The sequence below is a fragment of the Geospiza fortis genome, unplaced genomic scaffold (assembly GCF_000277835.1).
Source record: "Geospiza fortis unplaced genomic scaffold, GeoFor_1.0 scaffold174, whole genome shotgun sequence".
Lineage (NCBI taxonomy): Eukaryota > Metazoa > Chordata > Aves > Passeriformes > Thraupidae > Geospiza > Geospiza fortis.
In genome coordinates this window covers 314255-330437 of record NW_005054480.1, presented here as the reverse complement: position 1 = coordinate 330437, position 16183 = coordinate 314255, and the positions used below count along the sequence as shown (strand labels likewise).

Here is a 16183-nt window from a genome sequence, read left to right as displayed (position 1 = left end):
TCAGAACACACAAACTTTCCATAAACAAACATTTCAGAACTACCAGTGTCCCAGGACAAAGCACCTAGACATCTGACTCTGAAGCTGTGGGTTTCAGAAAACTAAATACCAGATACTTTTTAAAGTTCTTCTTCATCTTTGTCACTTGCAGTACAAGCCCGGGTGTTGAAGTTATGAGGGTAAAAAGGCAGGAAAACTGTCCATAGAACCCTCAGGAAGAGGATTCTGAGGTCAATCAGATATTAAGCTGACCATTGTTCAGTAATTTTAATAAATACAAAATTATCAGAATTTGTCAAATTTTAACAGAGTACGAAGCCACTGGTTAAATTTCAATTTAACAGGCACAACTTTAAGAATTAGCAATAAATATGGCCTACACAGTCAGCCTTTCTTAAATTCAAGCACATGGCAAATCTCCCTTTGGTTCAGCCACAGCCAGGATCATACCCTTTGGTCCCAAGTGAGCAAAGCACTTAGAAGCTGAAGTTGAGCATATTTTAAGTGTGTTCTGAAGTGCTGAGCTGAGTCAAGGGTTTCCTTGTGCTTCTCTGTAATACAGATGTATGTTTGTAATACGGGCAATTTGTTGAAGCCAAAAATGTAGGTTTTGAAACCTCTTTTGAGGATCAATTATTATTATTTTGATTAGACATTCCCTTACAGAGTTCGGAGCCTAAACATTGTGGCACTGAGCTAATGCAGATGAACCAGAAAGGAAAAGTGCATTAGCCAGTAAAGAATCTCTCTGCTGAATAATCTGAACTCAAGGCAGCTTCTGATCTCTGCTCCATGGAAGACTTGGGAACTATTAGCAAGAGGCCTGTGAAAGGCAGCTAAGAAGAGCAAGTTTATTTATGCTACGAAGGAATCTACTTATGTGAAATGTCTTAAATGATCTCCACACTTCCATGGGAAAAACACATATATTTGTGTGCATCAATTTGCAAACATTAAAGCCCATTGATCTAAAATGCTCTAAGGTGCAAAAGAAGGTTCACCTTTCTTGGAAGGTGCTGGGATGCACAGTTTTGGCTAAGCTAGGTCAGCACCCCACCAACAGACATCTCACAGGAACACCTCCTGAGGTCATGATTTAAAACCCTACATAAAGGTTTTAAAGCATTAAAATTAATACTCTTTTAAAAAAGTGACCTTTTACGATACTTTTTTATAGGTATCATAAAATGACATAATAAATAAACTGTCATGAGAATTTACTGTCCCGGCCAGATCTCCCATCTTCTGGTGTGACTCAACCGTGCATGGCACAGGAAAAATGGACATCTACACAATTGTCTTGATTCCAACCCTACCTGTTTGAGTACTAGTTCATACTGCAAAACAAGTCACAACAAAAACAATTTCCAAAAGAGCTTATGTTTCAAATTATAACCTCTTCTCTACACATTTAAAAATCTTCCTTGCCTTTTTTTCTGAGGCAGAGTAGTCAAATGGGTAAAAGAAAGGCGTATTTGCAAAACCAGAAGTAGATCAAAAATATCTTTAAAAAATCCCAAACTTTAAGCATGCCCAGGGGCTAGACAAACTCAACTGCTTGGGGAAAAAAAAATCCAGAAACTGATCAGGAAGTCTTTTTTCCTCCCCAAGTTAATTTAAGTATGAATGCTGCTCTAGCCTACTTCTGGTGCCATGAAATAAGCAGAATACTTCAGAAAAGTGTCCACTGATCGGTGCTGCTTTGGCTAAAGCACCTTTGTAGAGGTCACACAGGCAGACTGGGAAATGGGATGCTGGAAATCAATTTCCTGTAGTGCAGCTGCCCTGACAGTCAGGAAGCTTTGCCCTCTGGCTGCCTGGGACATGGGACAATACATCACAAGGGCAGGTGATGAGCCCTCCATATGCTAAGAACAAATTGAAATATAAGGGAAAAAAAACATGTCCAACAAAAAATAAAAGGCAGCAGAAAGCAGACACGGTGAGTTTTTGCTCTTCACTCCCATGTATCCCAAAGTGGTTTCTCAGAGTTGGAAGTCTGGCCAACTGACTTTCAGGGCCTAGAAGTTTTGTAGAAATCAGGCTTCAGAGCCAGTTTTGAGATTAACTTGCAAGTCTGGCTAGAACTGCTGAGATCAGAAAGCTCTGTTTATGAAATCAGAATAGAATAAACCAAAATATTTAATGGACTCTTAGAATCATAGTCATAGGTCTGTTTCCCCACTAACAATACTTTTATGGATCTTCTTCACTACATTTGCAGTAAGCATGGTTCACTTCCATTTGTTGACTAGAAAGTGCAAAGCTCTCCTTTGTCTAGTATAAAATAACCTGTCAGTAGCTAATTCAACACAGATTCAGTTTTGCTCCTGGTAAAATAGATGGCAAAATTTCCAGGGGATACTGATGGCAGCAGGATTGAAGTCAGCCTCAAATAAGGTTTTAACACATGATTTCAGAAGGTATTCCTGGGTGTTTAATTGTACACACATGGATATTTAAATCTCTATGACTTCTATAGGACTCTTTAACATGTGAAAAATGCATTATTTACAGCATCAGGGTGATCATCACATAGACAATTCAATAACTGCATTTGTGTTGTTTAAGCAACTATTTGAATGTTGCACATGCCTGGAGAAAAAAGTTGGGCAGAAAGTCTATTACCATCCACAAAATCATTTCTCCTCCCCTGAATACTGGTTCTAAAATGTATTTACAGCTGTTGACTTTCCCTGCATATTACTCCTATCATACAAAATATGTCTTCAAAACATCCTCTTCCTTAATTTTTAAACCTACCAAAGCAAAAATAGATACTTTAATAGAAAAATACAAGATTAAAAATATCCTAAAAAATAAAATGGTTGCATGGAATGTCATTTTTATACACACAAAAAAAATCCCCTTTTGAATTGCATCAGCTATACAAACACTTTCATATTTACAGTTATGGATGCAGTCCTGTGCTCACTGAAGTTAATGGGATTTTGCCATTGACTTCACTAGGAACAGGAGAAGGCTTGACAGGACTACATCTGCCCTTCTGAAAAGTCATGGCAGTGGACAGAAAAGAGTGTGGCAAAGCACATATAAGACTGAGGAATTAATCAGTCCTCTCTAGAGACCTGATTGTCTTCTCTGTCACTATTTCACGTCTATGAAACTCCTCATTCTTCACTGGAGTTTTTCCTAAGTCCCACCAGCTAAGAGGAAGAAACAGTGCTTTGGACTGTGGCACCACACAAACAAGGAAAGAATGGTTTGTGTGTTTCCACCTGCCTGACTTTCTCAGAGGAATTAATTAGAACCAAGTGCCAGTTCTCTCCCAGAACTAAGGCCCGTACACCAACTTTCATATCCCCTGTTATCAATATCAGTGATTCTGTGATGCAGGAACATACCCCAAACCCTTTTTTCCTTTTTTCCTTTTGACAGCAACCAGCACCTGTGCTTCTGAAACCATATTTGATACTCATGGGTGAGATGCAAATATGGAAAAGCTGGGAGAGCCATATTTGAGACTGAATTTTAATTAAAAGCTAACTAGAAAGTGATTTTAGCCTCAACAAATGAAAAAAAAAAAAAAAAAGAGAACAAAATGAGGCATTCCCCATCAACTAAACCAAGATCTGCTAGTCTTAATATATGCCTTAGGAAATACTGTCTTTACATATTAAGTACATCCTATAACATCAAACTGCATAATTTTCTTTTCTCATGAGATGAAAGGCCATGCGGCATAACATGATTAGTAAATCATTCCTGAGCTTCTGAAAGAAATTAAGACAAAATTACTGCTTAAAGAGTGAGTTCTTCAAGAGCCACTTCTTTTTACACTGATGTCTTTGGTTGTGTCCTTTTCTCTAATTCTTTCTTTTCCCTAGGAAGAATGGGATTCTTTTTCATCTTCTTCTTTATGCAGCAGAAAAATGAGATCTAATGGAGTCTTCACGTAACTGCCGATGTTTCCCCATGTTACAGTCCTCCTGTTGAGTTCGTCTCTCAATAGTTATTCTGTATTTCTTTCTGCATGAAAGGAGAGGAACAGAATGAGAAATCCTTCTCCAGCTACAGGCTAACAGACATCCCTTATGAAGAATGCCTGTAGGGGACAGCTGGGTGCCATTTGAAAAATGAAACGTGGCAGAATGTGAAACCCTGGTCAAAGATTAAAGTAGTTTGCCTCAGAACATTTTACCCAGGCTCAAGAATGCCTGTTAATTTCTACATGGCAGTCTAAAAGCACTAAGGCATGGACATTTGCTTCTTTGAAAATTTCTGATCTAATGATTAGGAGTTTTTGTGAAGTGTCATGTGAAAAGTGTTACTTCACTGCTTTATATTGATCAAAGCCAATTTTCTTTTCAGTATGCTGGGTGGGGGGGGAACCTTCTGCAGAGTTCAAACAACAGCTCTGACTATTCAGCTGCCTTTCTCACTGGAGCTATGTATTAACTAACTAATCTTCCCATTTCCCTCTGAGAAAGCTATGATGTTTGTAATGTCAGAGGAGGTAACATGATGAATTAAGAAGAGGGATGTAGAAGACAGATAAGAAATAAACACAAATGCTCATGTATCAGACACAGCTCTTCCGGTGTATCTTCCTCTAGGGCCTTTTGAAGAATTCTGTTATGCTTTGTATGTCAAACAAACCCTCTGACTGTCTTTTAGCTTCCCCTTTAGTACCCAAATCTCCCCCCAAAAATCATCAGATGATTCACATTTACATTTTATACATTTAGGTTTCGACTCTGTTTCAGGACAAATTTTTCAGAAGGGCATTACTCCAACCCCCATGTGCTTGTACTGCTGGAGGAGATGCATGGCAAAAACCTTGTATGCCAAGGAAAGCCCTGCTCCACCAGCACAGAGAGCAGGAGTCACAACTAGGTATGCAGCAGTGGAAGAAAGATTTTCACAACACCAAGGTTTTGATTCAAGCAACATGGCTGAATAGAAAGTGACAACCTAGAAGTTCTGAAAATATTCCCTCAATACTTGTGTCTGCATCAGTAAGCTCCAAAATAACTTGAAAAACCTGTGTTGTTTAAGTTCTTTATGTATTTTCAAGTCAGATCCTTACATGGGTCAGAGCATGCACAGTAGTAGCTCTTGCACAAGGACAGGTCCAGATTTTAGATATACAGGTGTTTTAAGTTAAAATCTGGTCAAAGTTACATGTCAGCACTACTCCCCAAACCTTTTAACTGTTTGCATGCACACTCAAAACTGTATTTGTATACTCATTTGTGACAATTACACATCCAAATGAAAGGTAATCAGACGGTATATTTACAGTTTAAAAGCTACAGAAGCTGCAAGTACAAATTACTTCAGGCACACAAATGCTAAACCTACATTTTCTGAAAATCTGACCCATACACCCTGACCTGTTAGGTTTCAAATATTTATTCTGATGGTGGAATAAGGAGGTTGTCCCTCCTCCTGCTTTGAGCAATTGCAATCAGATCTCCAGAATGAAATTCACCCACAGGTCTTCAGACATCTCCAACATATAGATCCATCTGACAGCGCCTGCAGATTTCTTCAGTAAACAGAGAAACAAGCACTAAGAGACCTAGTTTAGCTTTTAGATGAAGATGACGTGAACTGCAGAGAAGAAGAGTGCTCATTTCTCCCCTCTGAGCATACATAAAAAGACTGGGTCATGTTGAGCTCAGGTGTATTACATCTACTTCTACAGATACCCACCTTTGCTCACATGGATTTCCAATCCAAATCTTTGTGTCAGATGATAAGGAGCTGTTCTTACAGTGATACTTTGCACAGCTTTATACCAGACCAGAATATTTGTTGTTTTATTTCTTGTCCTTACAAACCAATTCCTTCCCAGTATCAGCAATGCTACAATCCATACCTAACAACTCTGATATCTCTGGTTGAGAATCTACACAAGATGCAAGAACCTCTGATAACATAAAATATGAAGACAGATTTTTATTCTCTTTTTCTTTTAAAGATAGTCTTTATTCGGTCCAAGCCAACTTAGTTGTATCCCAAATGCAAAAACCATACTATATAAGCACTGAACATGTGCAAGAATAAAATCACCTTGCAGAATTTCAGTTCTAAGTACCGGATGAATAAGCTTGGTTCTCTGAAACCCTGAAAGTGTCCTGGTGAATTGAAGCAGGCTTTGCCTGTTTCATTTTGTCAGCATTTTTTATAAACAGTTGTTTTTTAATGGATAGAATTATTTGATTCTTGTATGCAGAGGTTAACTCTACTCTCCTATCTGGCTTTTCCATAGCAGGAGGATAAATTACTGTACATAAGGTGCTGAACATGTATAACTAATTTATTCCATCAGTATAGGATCAATTATCAAGACTTTACATTTGCTGACTAGCAGTGTAAGAATTATTTTACTTAAACACGCATAAAACACTGATCACCCTGCACTGACCTCAGCTTATTAAGTTAAATGCACAGCTTTGGAATCCAAATGCTCTATTACACCAAAACAGAAATCTCTTTCTGTTCTCCAGTACAATTCCATTCAATACCAGGCAAATGATATAAATCTCTTGCAGATCACAGCCTGCACAACTGTGCTGGCAAGGAGCAGCAAACAAAGGCAGTTTTCAAGGCCAGGGCACTTTACTAAAGCAACTGTGAATGTCTGGAACTCACTGGAATTACTTCCATGAGTAACATTACTTAGAGATCTAAGTAGTTACAGGATGAAGACTCAAGTCAATAAAATTATTTGGATAAAAACAAAAGGACAATCAAAGTGTGTTCACTGTCTCTGGTGAAAATATTACCACACACTATTATGGTGCCTCTCTGTCTCTCACCAAGGATGTTCTGCCAGGAGCTGAGAAGTTTGGATGACAAATAAAAAGTTTACAGAACTTTCAATGAATTGGACTAACCTGAAGAAGTAAAAAGCCATTAGCAATCCTGCTCCAAGCAAGGCGCCCACAACTATTCCTGTAACTGCTGATTCTCCTAGACCACCTGCTTGAAAAGGGAAAAAATAAACAATCAGGGTTTATATTGAGAACTATTTGCATTCATGTATTGGAAAATACACACAATTAGGAAATTCTGACAAATATTAGATAATAACTAAAGCCTTTCAGAGCTTGGGACTCCATGGGAACCTGTTCCAGTGTCTGCATGTTTACTTTTGTCCTTGCTTACCTCGGGGCTGAAAAAGCCTCCAGATCAGTGTCAGATGAAGGCACAATTCTGGAGATGTGATACAAGGGAATATTGTTAGGTAACTGGCCTGGACAGCTTGGTCTGAATCATAAAACTGACCGTGGTTACAGTGACACACATAATGGGAATCAGCACTGAATATGCCTTGAGTCACTGTAACAGAAACAAGCTCATCTTACCTGGATTAGAATCATTACCCTCTATCACCCAGGTTTATTAAAATTACTATGATTATCCAACAGTTCCTCAGTTTTTTTCTAATTTTTTCTCCATTCCTGAAGATATGTAGTTTCAAGTTATGACTTTTGACTTGCTTCAAATCTCAACAGAAGCAGAACAGGGATACAGTGGATGAAGGGGAGCCCAAACAGGGACTGTCTCTGGGAAGTGCAGGGCTCCTGAAGAACAATGGCATTTTCATGTGCATATAGTCTACTCCCACTTCCATTCCCACCTGGGTTTGTGGAAAGGAATAGAGAAGGAAATCAAACTGCTCCCTTCTTTTCCTTCATCCCTGACCCTTCAAGGGGATTCTGTCTGTACAAAAGGAAGAAGACACATAGCTACACCACACTGAAGCAGGTGGTCTGTGTTCACACCAGTTTTTCAAGGGTTCAAGAATTCTCAGGCTGGAGTTACTTTTTCACTGCAGGTCTAGCAAGTTGTCTCCTGTGAAAAGTTAAGGCCACCTTTTGTCACTGAGGCACCAGTATCCTCCTACCCCAATCTTCCTGCAGTGTCCTATGCACTACAACACGGTCTGTGATTCAAGTGTGCTGGAAAGAATGGACACCTGTCCTTTGGAGGGTAGTCTCAGCCTCCTGAATTCACAGATTCACCCCATTCAATTGTCTTCACTCCTCCTCAGCCTGCAGAGCCCCTCACAGTGCCTTCTCACAATGCTAAAAATCATTCTGCACTGGCAGAACACTGCTCCCACCAGCACAGCTGCTAATTATCAGCATGATTATTCTTCGCTGGGGTTTCAGTTACATCCCTCTTTCTGACTAAAAGGCTCCTGCAAAGACCTAAAGCCTTCAGGGCTCTGGCCTGTGCATGATTACTGTTACATTTAAATTCAGGGAAGTGATTCAGACTATGTACTACCCATGGCTGTCAGACCTTCACCTCCCAAGCAGTGGGGAGAGAGAGAGAGCCAGTCCCCATGTCTCAGCTGGACAACTGCGCTGAACATTTTAATATGGCCCATTATGTTGCAGCAACTCATGGATTCTCATTTTTGGAGCTGGTGCAGAAGCATTAAGTCACTAAACTTACATGATTTGCATGGTGTATTGTTCGTGTGCTCTGAAACCCGGCTTTCATCGAGGCGCAGCCTGCCGTGGTTCCAGGGGTATTTCACATTCGGTCGAATTTCAAACCGCCCCTCCTTTCCAAAGTAGTCCCCGATCACCTATGCAAAACAAGAAAGGAATGAAAATATTTTCCTATCAACTTAGAGAAATGAAACAAACAGGAGAGAAGCATCACTCACTGGACTGCTGTGGCATGATGTTGAATGTCAGAGAAGAGGGCTGAAGGGGTCTGTGGGAGGTTATGTAGTGCACAGCCTGCCCTAGGGCAGAATCAGCTGAACAGAAGCATTCCTGACAGATGTTTATCTAATCTGTCAATGAAAGCCTTCAAAGATGGAGACTTGACAATTTCTGCACCAATTATTCTGGAATTTAGCTAGCCTTACTGTCAGTTGTTTTCCCTACCATGGAACATAAAATTCTTTTTTTTGTAATTATCCATCACTTGTTACCAAATTGTCAGTGGTCATAGGAGCCCTTCCTTTTTGAAACACTGCTTTACATGTTCACAGGCTCTTATCTGATTCTGCCCTCAGGCTTCTCTTCTATATAAATCCAGTTTGTACAAGCTTTTTAACCTTCTGAATATTTGTCCTACACTCCCTGGGCTTTTATTCATTTTCTCCACAGTGCTCAGGATAGTCACCCAGCTTAAGCTAGACATGAGTCCTGACTGGGCATGAAAGGACCCAGAGCAGCCCTGCCCAGAAGGACCTGGGGGTGCTGGTGGGTGAGAGGCTGGATTTTTTCATGCCAATTCATAAAAGCACCTCAGAATTTCAGTCCTGTCTTCAGCAGTTTCAAGATAACCTATGTGGAATTTACTGCAGCAATATGTCTAAAAACATCTATGTACAGCAGCAGGACCATATACTGCGTCACTGAAGTGGTGAGAAGCAATAGCAGAAGCACACCAATAGATCTATTTGTCCTCCTACAGATAAAAACCAGGTATTATTACACTAAGTTTATAATTCATGGATAGCCTCTTCAAGTCTTTCACCCGAGTTTCATTTTGAAGCCAATGACTTTAAGGAATGTTTGCTCTGCCTAAACACACAAAGGTATATTTTACACTAAATAAAGGTATTTCTCTCACAGTTGAAACTGGGATATAAATCCTTCGTAGAATGAATGTGTTCAACATTTGTCCAAAACTTAAGGCAAATGCAGTAAACTGGGAAAAAATAGAGACCATTCACAGGCATTATATTATGTATTAGGAGATTGTTCAATTCATCAAGCAGTGGGTGAGTCCTCTACTAGCACAACTTACTAAATAAGAAATAAGCAGAATGGTTTCAGAACAAAAAGCTATAAGCAGGAGCCACATCGATTCAGTTCAGAAGTAGGATATAGATTTTAGAAGAGCCGGAGTCGTTGATCTGTAGAACAAATATTGAGGACACCAGCAAGGCAGTCCCTGTGCTTTCAGTATCTCCAAACAAAAAATAAGTGCCTGTTCCAGCATGAGCTTTAGTCACATGTAAGCTAGAGGGCTCCATAAAGGTTAAGAAACCTGCCTGTGTCTAATATAGCAGAGGTCAAACTAGGAAATCCAGGTTTTCTCCTAGCTTTAAACTCTGTGAATAGACCTGGGAAAACAGCTCTGCCCAAACACCATCCATCTGTCACAGTTCAGCTGAGAAACATTCTTGTACACAGAAAAAAATCATCCAGATAATAGAACAAGTTATCAAAGAAACAACGTTTTTATAGAGAGGTGTGAAGGTAGAAATTATATGGCATACAAAAGTAGTAAGTAATCACATGTAAAATGTTAATTGCATGTGTATTTATGTACCTAATAAAGCAGAGGGAAATTCCACAATAAGTTAAAAGAATAAATGGAGCATTTAAAAAAAAAACTAGTTTAAACTGCAAGTGAAAGAACAATGGAGGGAACAGTAAGAGAGGGAAATTAAATTGATAAAAGAGATAAAAAGCTACTGGGCTGAAAAAACAGAAAAAACCACAGATTGCTCACACCAAAGTTATCCCAACTATTTTGTACTCCTACTGCCCCTGGGAGTGTCTGCAGTTGACTGGTGTAGTTTTTCTATCACTTTTACATATTACAACACATGAGACATCCTCACACTTTCAAAAGGGCTCCTTGAATTTTTCTCTGCTGCAGTACCAACAATGTAACTTCACTGGACTCAAAACCACACAAAGAAATGTCCAGCTCAGATATTGCTACTTTTTATTTGAGCTTGTTGAAATCAGGGAGACCACCAAAGCTGAGGCAGATGCTGATTTTACAACTAACAAATGCATCCACTGCAGGTGGACTTAGGGCACTGCATGTATTAATAAACTCAGCCCAGACATGCTACTCTGTGTGCAGCTGCTGCTGTTTCTCACAGACTTTTTCACAGTCCATCTCTTCCAATCCTTCTACATCCAGTGGAATAACCTATCTGAAATACAAGGAGCTATCTGAAATACAAGGAGCCATCTGATTAAAATGTTTCTTAAACACTGAAAAGAAGGCACTCAGGAATGTCTGCCTGACCAACAAGGCCAGGCAAGGTCTGCACTCCTGCTTGTGGCTGACCACAGCATAAGATTTAAACACCGGTAGTTGCTGTAAGATTAATCTTTCTTCCCAACAATAAATAAAAAGTCTTGCTCATTTCTCATTTTTAAACAATAATTTATCATATTCAAAATCAGCGGTGCTTAGCCAGTTTGTGAGAATTCACTCTTTAGTCAAAGGCTAGCATCATGTGAAGTTCTATTGTTAAAGAAAAGAAGGAAGTTTAAAAAACTTATTTTAACTACTTCAAGATAGCTATTTTACAGAAAAGATTTGGTCTTTGAATTGATAAGATTAAGCCACCAAGTAAAGAGACAATATCATGTTACTTTACACAGAATTACTAATTCATCAGTGGCCAATTGCAATGGTGTTTGTTTCCTTACCTCCTGTGTGCCTGCCTCCGGGTCTGTCATTCCAATCACAGAGAAATCCCCATATCTGTCTCCATTGGCATCAATGGACACCTGCCCTGCAATGCCTAAGGAATGGCATGTGAGGAATCAGAAGATTAATTAGTTAAAATACTGAGCCTTTCCAAGCAAAACATGAAAACAGTGGACAGGTTTTTACAGACCGATATGACAGGAAATCTCATCAGTCTCCCTGCATTTTTGTTGGCATTCCAGAAGAAATTGTAATTTCATCTCGGTGTCTGCATTCCTGAATTCTTAACATTTCTCCTTTTTAAATATTAAACGTGTGAAACTGGAGAATACGTGAGAAAAATCTAATCCAAAAATGAGCATGTAAGACTAAAACACAAATACATTTAATGTGAATTATTTACAGAGAGCCTAATCCTGAAATATCTGATGATGCCTCATTGAAGAGAGTCCAGCTCATATGCTGCAGAGGACACAGAGGCAGAGATGTAGATCCCACAGGCTGAAGGGGCTGCTGCACCCATACAACCAGTCCAATGCTGATTCCACAAAATGGGATACTGGAGATGGAACAGACAAGGGGCACCATGTGCACTACATACGCATATGGTGCATATGTACATTAAGCCCTGCATTCATCTACTTAAGATTAACTACACAATACGTTCAGTTTGGTTTATATTCTTAGAGCCCCATTCCACTTCCCTGTTTTACAATTTCTAGAAAACTTTGAGGAAACTGGGATTCATTGATTCATAGGACATGTCAAGTTTGAAGGGGCTTTGGAGATCTTGAGCCCAACCTCCAGCTCAGAGCAGAGTCATGCAGGAGACTGCTCAAGGTTTTATCTGCTCTCCAAAATCTCTAAGGATTTTGGAGAGCAAAAACTCCACAGCCTTACTAGGGCAACTTGTTTGACCTGTCATGGGAAATGAACACATCCTTGGATTCAATCTAAACCTCTTTTAAAACCTCCTTGTGTACAAAAAGCTTGGCTTCAAATTCTCAAGGTGTCAGTCAAAACAGATTCTTAAAATCCATCAAACAATACTAATTAACTATGGTGAAGACTTCTTAAGACTGCTTTTTCACCTCAGGTATTCTCAAACATGATCCTCCACTGCCTGACACCAAACACAGACAATTACACCCATGCAAGGCAAACAGGCATCACTGTACATCCATGTTACACCAAACACATGCCTAGAAAGCCAGGGAGATTCAGGCTCTCAGTGACAGTCAGTCAGAAAAGAGAGGTCAGATATTCAGAGTATCAATTTCCCCCAACATGCTTAGGGACAGTGAATGTGCAACAGACTTAACACACCTCCATTTATTCTGTATCTGTTCAGATTTAGTGATGTCAGGAACATTTCAGCTTGCTGTGGTTTTCAAAATACATAGTGGTGATCAAAATTATTGTCAAGCACGTATTTCATTCCAACCACACAGTAACCAAGCCATTGTCAACTCAATTACTGCAGGGAAATCAAATTGGTGTAACAAGCACTTGGCTGAGACACTGAAAGAAGAGGCCACTGAAGAACTGTGATGTCCCTGTTTACACATCAATTTGGATTCTGGATCTGACAGGAGGCACTAACTGGAGCAGATACTTTTGTGATCTAAGAAAACCATAACTGTTTTTGGGAAGAGGTATTAAAATTGAAACTTGGAATTCCTGTGGGATTTTTTTTTCAGTCAGAAAATATTTATTTTTCAATTTTTTATCTGAATCAGAAATACAAATTTTAAAAGTTGCCATTTCCTGTGATTTCCTTAAGAAACAGAGGTAGGAAATTTTGAAACTACCTTAATGAAGAATTGCATTTGCATGAAGGTGGAATGATTTTATCTCAACCTTCTTTCTATTTTTTTTTTAATGTGAGATACCTACCTACAAAAAATTTTGCTACTTTTCCAGAGGAAATGTCAATGAATAGCAAATATTCCTCACCACATGTACCCTGAAGTTATACCATGCTGTCTTTAACAACCCAATCACTAAGAAATCCTTTGATCACCTCAGCCTTATCCTCTTCTAAGCCCATAATGTCTGTGCAGCTGTGGCAGGCAGATGGAATTCTGCAGAAAGCAGCATCTACATTCTGTTGGGAGTCCTGATAAGTCAGAGCAGGCTGTAAAATGAGGTGCCAAGACAATTAGATATCTACATGTCAGAAGTTAAATTAATGTCATTAGTGAAACTGGAGTTCTCATTATCAAGGCCTGCCAATGTCAAAGGGAATAAAAAAGCTTCAGTCCTGCAGCAGAATCTGATGGGTGGGCATGAACCATACTCTGTGATGCTTCATCCACTGCAAAGAGGGGCTCACAAACAAAATAAAGGGACATGGTCTTCCTTAAGGGACTGCATTGCAAGACACTGAGTTTAAGGCTTCTTTCAACATCAATTTTTACGTCCAGCAACGTACTGCTACAGGGAGAAAAAGGCATATTGCTTACAAGAATTTTGACCAACTGCACCCTCAGCTGTAGCCCAACTCAGCTACATTTTCAGAATAGGTGGAACAGGTCAGCCACCAGCAACAATCTGGTTTTCACAAGTGGGGGAAGAGAACATTGTTCCCTCCTCCCAGGTTTTACAAGTAAGGTGTGAGAATCAACCATGGAGCACATGGCACTACAAAGGAGGCATGGACACACCAGTTGGTGGCTTCCTGGAGCACTGGAACAGGAGCAAACACAGGCTGTGCTGGGGCATCTGCTCATGCACAGCACAAACAAAGAGAGACTCAAATCTTTAGACACCAGATTCCCTCCCTTTTAAAGCAGAGTGTTTTGGCGAGCCACAGATATGAAGAGATATAGTGGACACCAAGTACAACCTACAGATGGTGCAGGGTTGCTTATGGGATGATTGCAACCAGCATAATTTAAAGCAAGCCCTTGCTTTAAAGTGCTTAAGTGTTCCCTTAAGCTGCCCCAAGTACTCTTTTGCCTCATGTTCACCCCACAATTTGAGAACAGAAAATTGGTTTGAAGCTGCTGCCCTTCTTGCCTCCTTACACAATGTCCAATGTGTTCTTAGAGCTGAGAACCTGGCCACTGGGGTTTTTCTTACACATGCAGATGAATCATTCACTTTTTATCTAGGGGAAATGTTTCCTTCTCTCCAGCATTCCCACAGGAAACCTTGCCAGTCCTACAACAAATGATTGGACTATCACATGAGATGGATGGAAATATTTTAAATAGACGACAGATGAAAACAATAATCTTCAGTTTCTTTTTTACAATTCCTACCTGGCAAAAGCATCTGCGTTGCTTTGCATCAGCAAGGTGACACACAAATGCCAGTTGCAGCCTTGAGGATTAGGCACAGAAAGGCACAGTGGTGTTCAGCTGCTGCCTCTGAGACACCACACACAGCTCCTGAAAGGAGGCTGGGGGAAATCCTTCTAGGGCCCAAAGGAATCCCATTGAGAAACACAAAATAACCCCAACCCTGGCACCTGCTTGCTTCTATCCATTCCCAGGCTTTCAAGATAAAAAAGTGAAATGGAAAAAATGAGGCAATCTGAGAGCTAATAGATGAACATGAGCAAAGCGAGCAGCTGTAATCTTTTCAAAAACAAAAAAGGAGCCTGAGAAAATTATTGGTATTTCTTTACAACATCAGTGAGGGTCATTAAATTGTTAAGAGTTTTTCAAACTGAGTCAAGACCTCAACAGTTGATGCAAAAAAAAAGACAGCCTGGTGAGATATGTGAGCCAGTCTTAAAGATGCACATGGTTTCCTATGTTTGCTTTCCTCTCTCTTAGGAGTGGAGTAGGCATGGGTCCTTACTTTACACAGAACAAAGACCTGAAGGTTTTTACTCTGAAAGCTGGAATTCCATATTCACTCTTACCTTCGTATGTTCTGTTCCGTGTTTGTTGAACAATTTTTTCCCCATCTTTTTTACTGAAACCGATTTTCAGAACTTCCTGTAAAGCTAGAGCATAAAGAAGAATAGCATCATGGAATCCTTCCACAAACATGTTTGCCTGAAAAAAAGGAGAAAAAAAAATGGCAATTGACACGTAACAAAATTTTTCTTTCCTAGGTAATTGATTGACTAGAGAGAATCTACAAATTAGCCAAAGTGACTAATTTGGATAGTTACTTTCTTAGCTGCTGGAACAGAAGGGAATATATCTCAAAAAAACCTCAGGGGAACAAGGGGAACTTCTGACCCATTTTTAAAAACAGTTAACCACTATCTGCTACTCTGGACATTCATAATGTTGTGTCTGAATAGCTCTGCAGATAGGGGTGAAATTTGCAGATCCCAGTTCCCATGCCCAGAGGCACAAATTCTGCACTTGACCATGTGAGATTCTGTTAAGTGCTGAGCACCCTCATCCCACAGCAGCAAGCATAACTCCCACCCTTCGCACAGGGCGCTTAGCACCTCTCAGGACTGGGAAGTATGTTCTCTCATGATTTTTTTTGGAGAGCACAGCTGGTGGATTTGCTTGTTTAATGATTACCACTTCCACTTCTGGCCCTTGTTCAGCCAAGCATCTCTCCACGAGCAAATGAGCAACGGAGAAAACTACTTACCATCTCCAGTAATGCATTCTCTGGAACTGCCAGGAGAACCTTTTCCTGTCCTTTATAGTCTTCTCAGTAAGTTACATGAAACAAATGAAATAACCCTAATAACCCCAACCCTGCTTTATAACCCTAACACAAAAGAAGATTGCTGCCAATGAACCTTTGTAAGCAACCTACAGTTTTTGGTCTGTGAGTTACATTAACAGTTAACATGAGT

At 39.9% G+C, this 16183-nt stretch overlaps 1 protein-coding gene across 1 annotated transcript in view; it reads right to left on the bottom strand.

Moving 5' to 3' along the window:
• Positions 1 to 3606: 3606 nt before the first annotated feature.
• Positions 3607 to 16183, bottom strand: part of NPR3 (natriuretic peptide receptor 3) — a 32494-nt gene continuing 19917 nt past the window's right edge. Inside the window, exons 3-7 of the mRNA XM_014310065.2 lie at positions 15278 to 15413; positions 11403 to 11497; positions 8437 to 8572; positions 6867 to 6951; positions 3607 to 3990 (exon numbers count right to left, since the gene is read on the bottom strand). Of these exons, the coding sequence (XP_014165540.1) occupies positions 3879 to 3990; positions 6867 to 6951; positions 8437 to 8572; positions 11403 to 11497; positions 15278 to 15413 (564 nt within the window). The 3' untranslated portion in view covers positions 3607 to 3878. The remainder of the gene's footprint in view (positions 3991 to 6866; positions 6952 to 8436; positions 8573 to 11402; positions 11498 to 15277; positions 15414 to 16183) is intronic.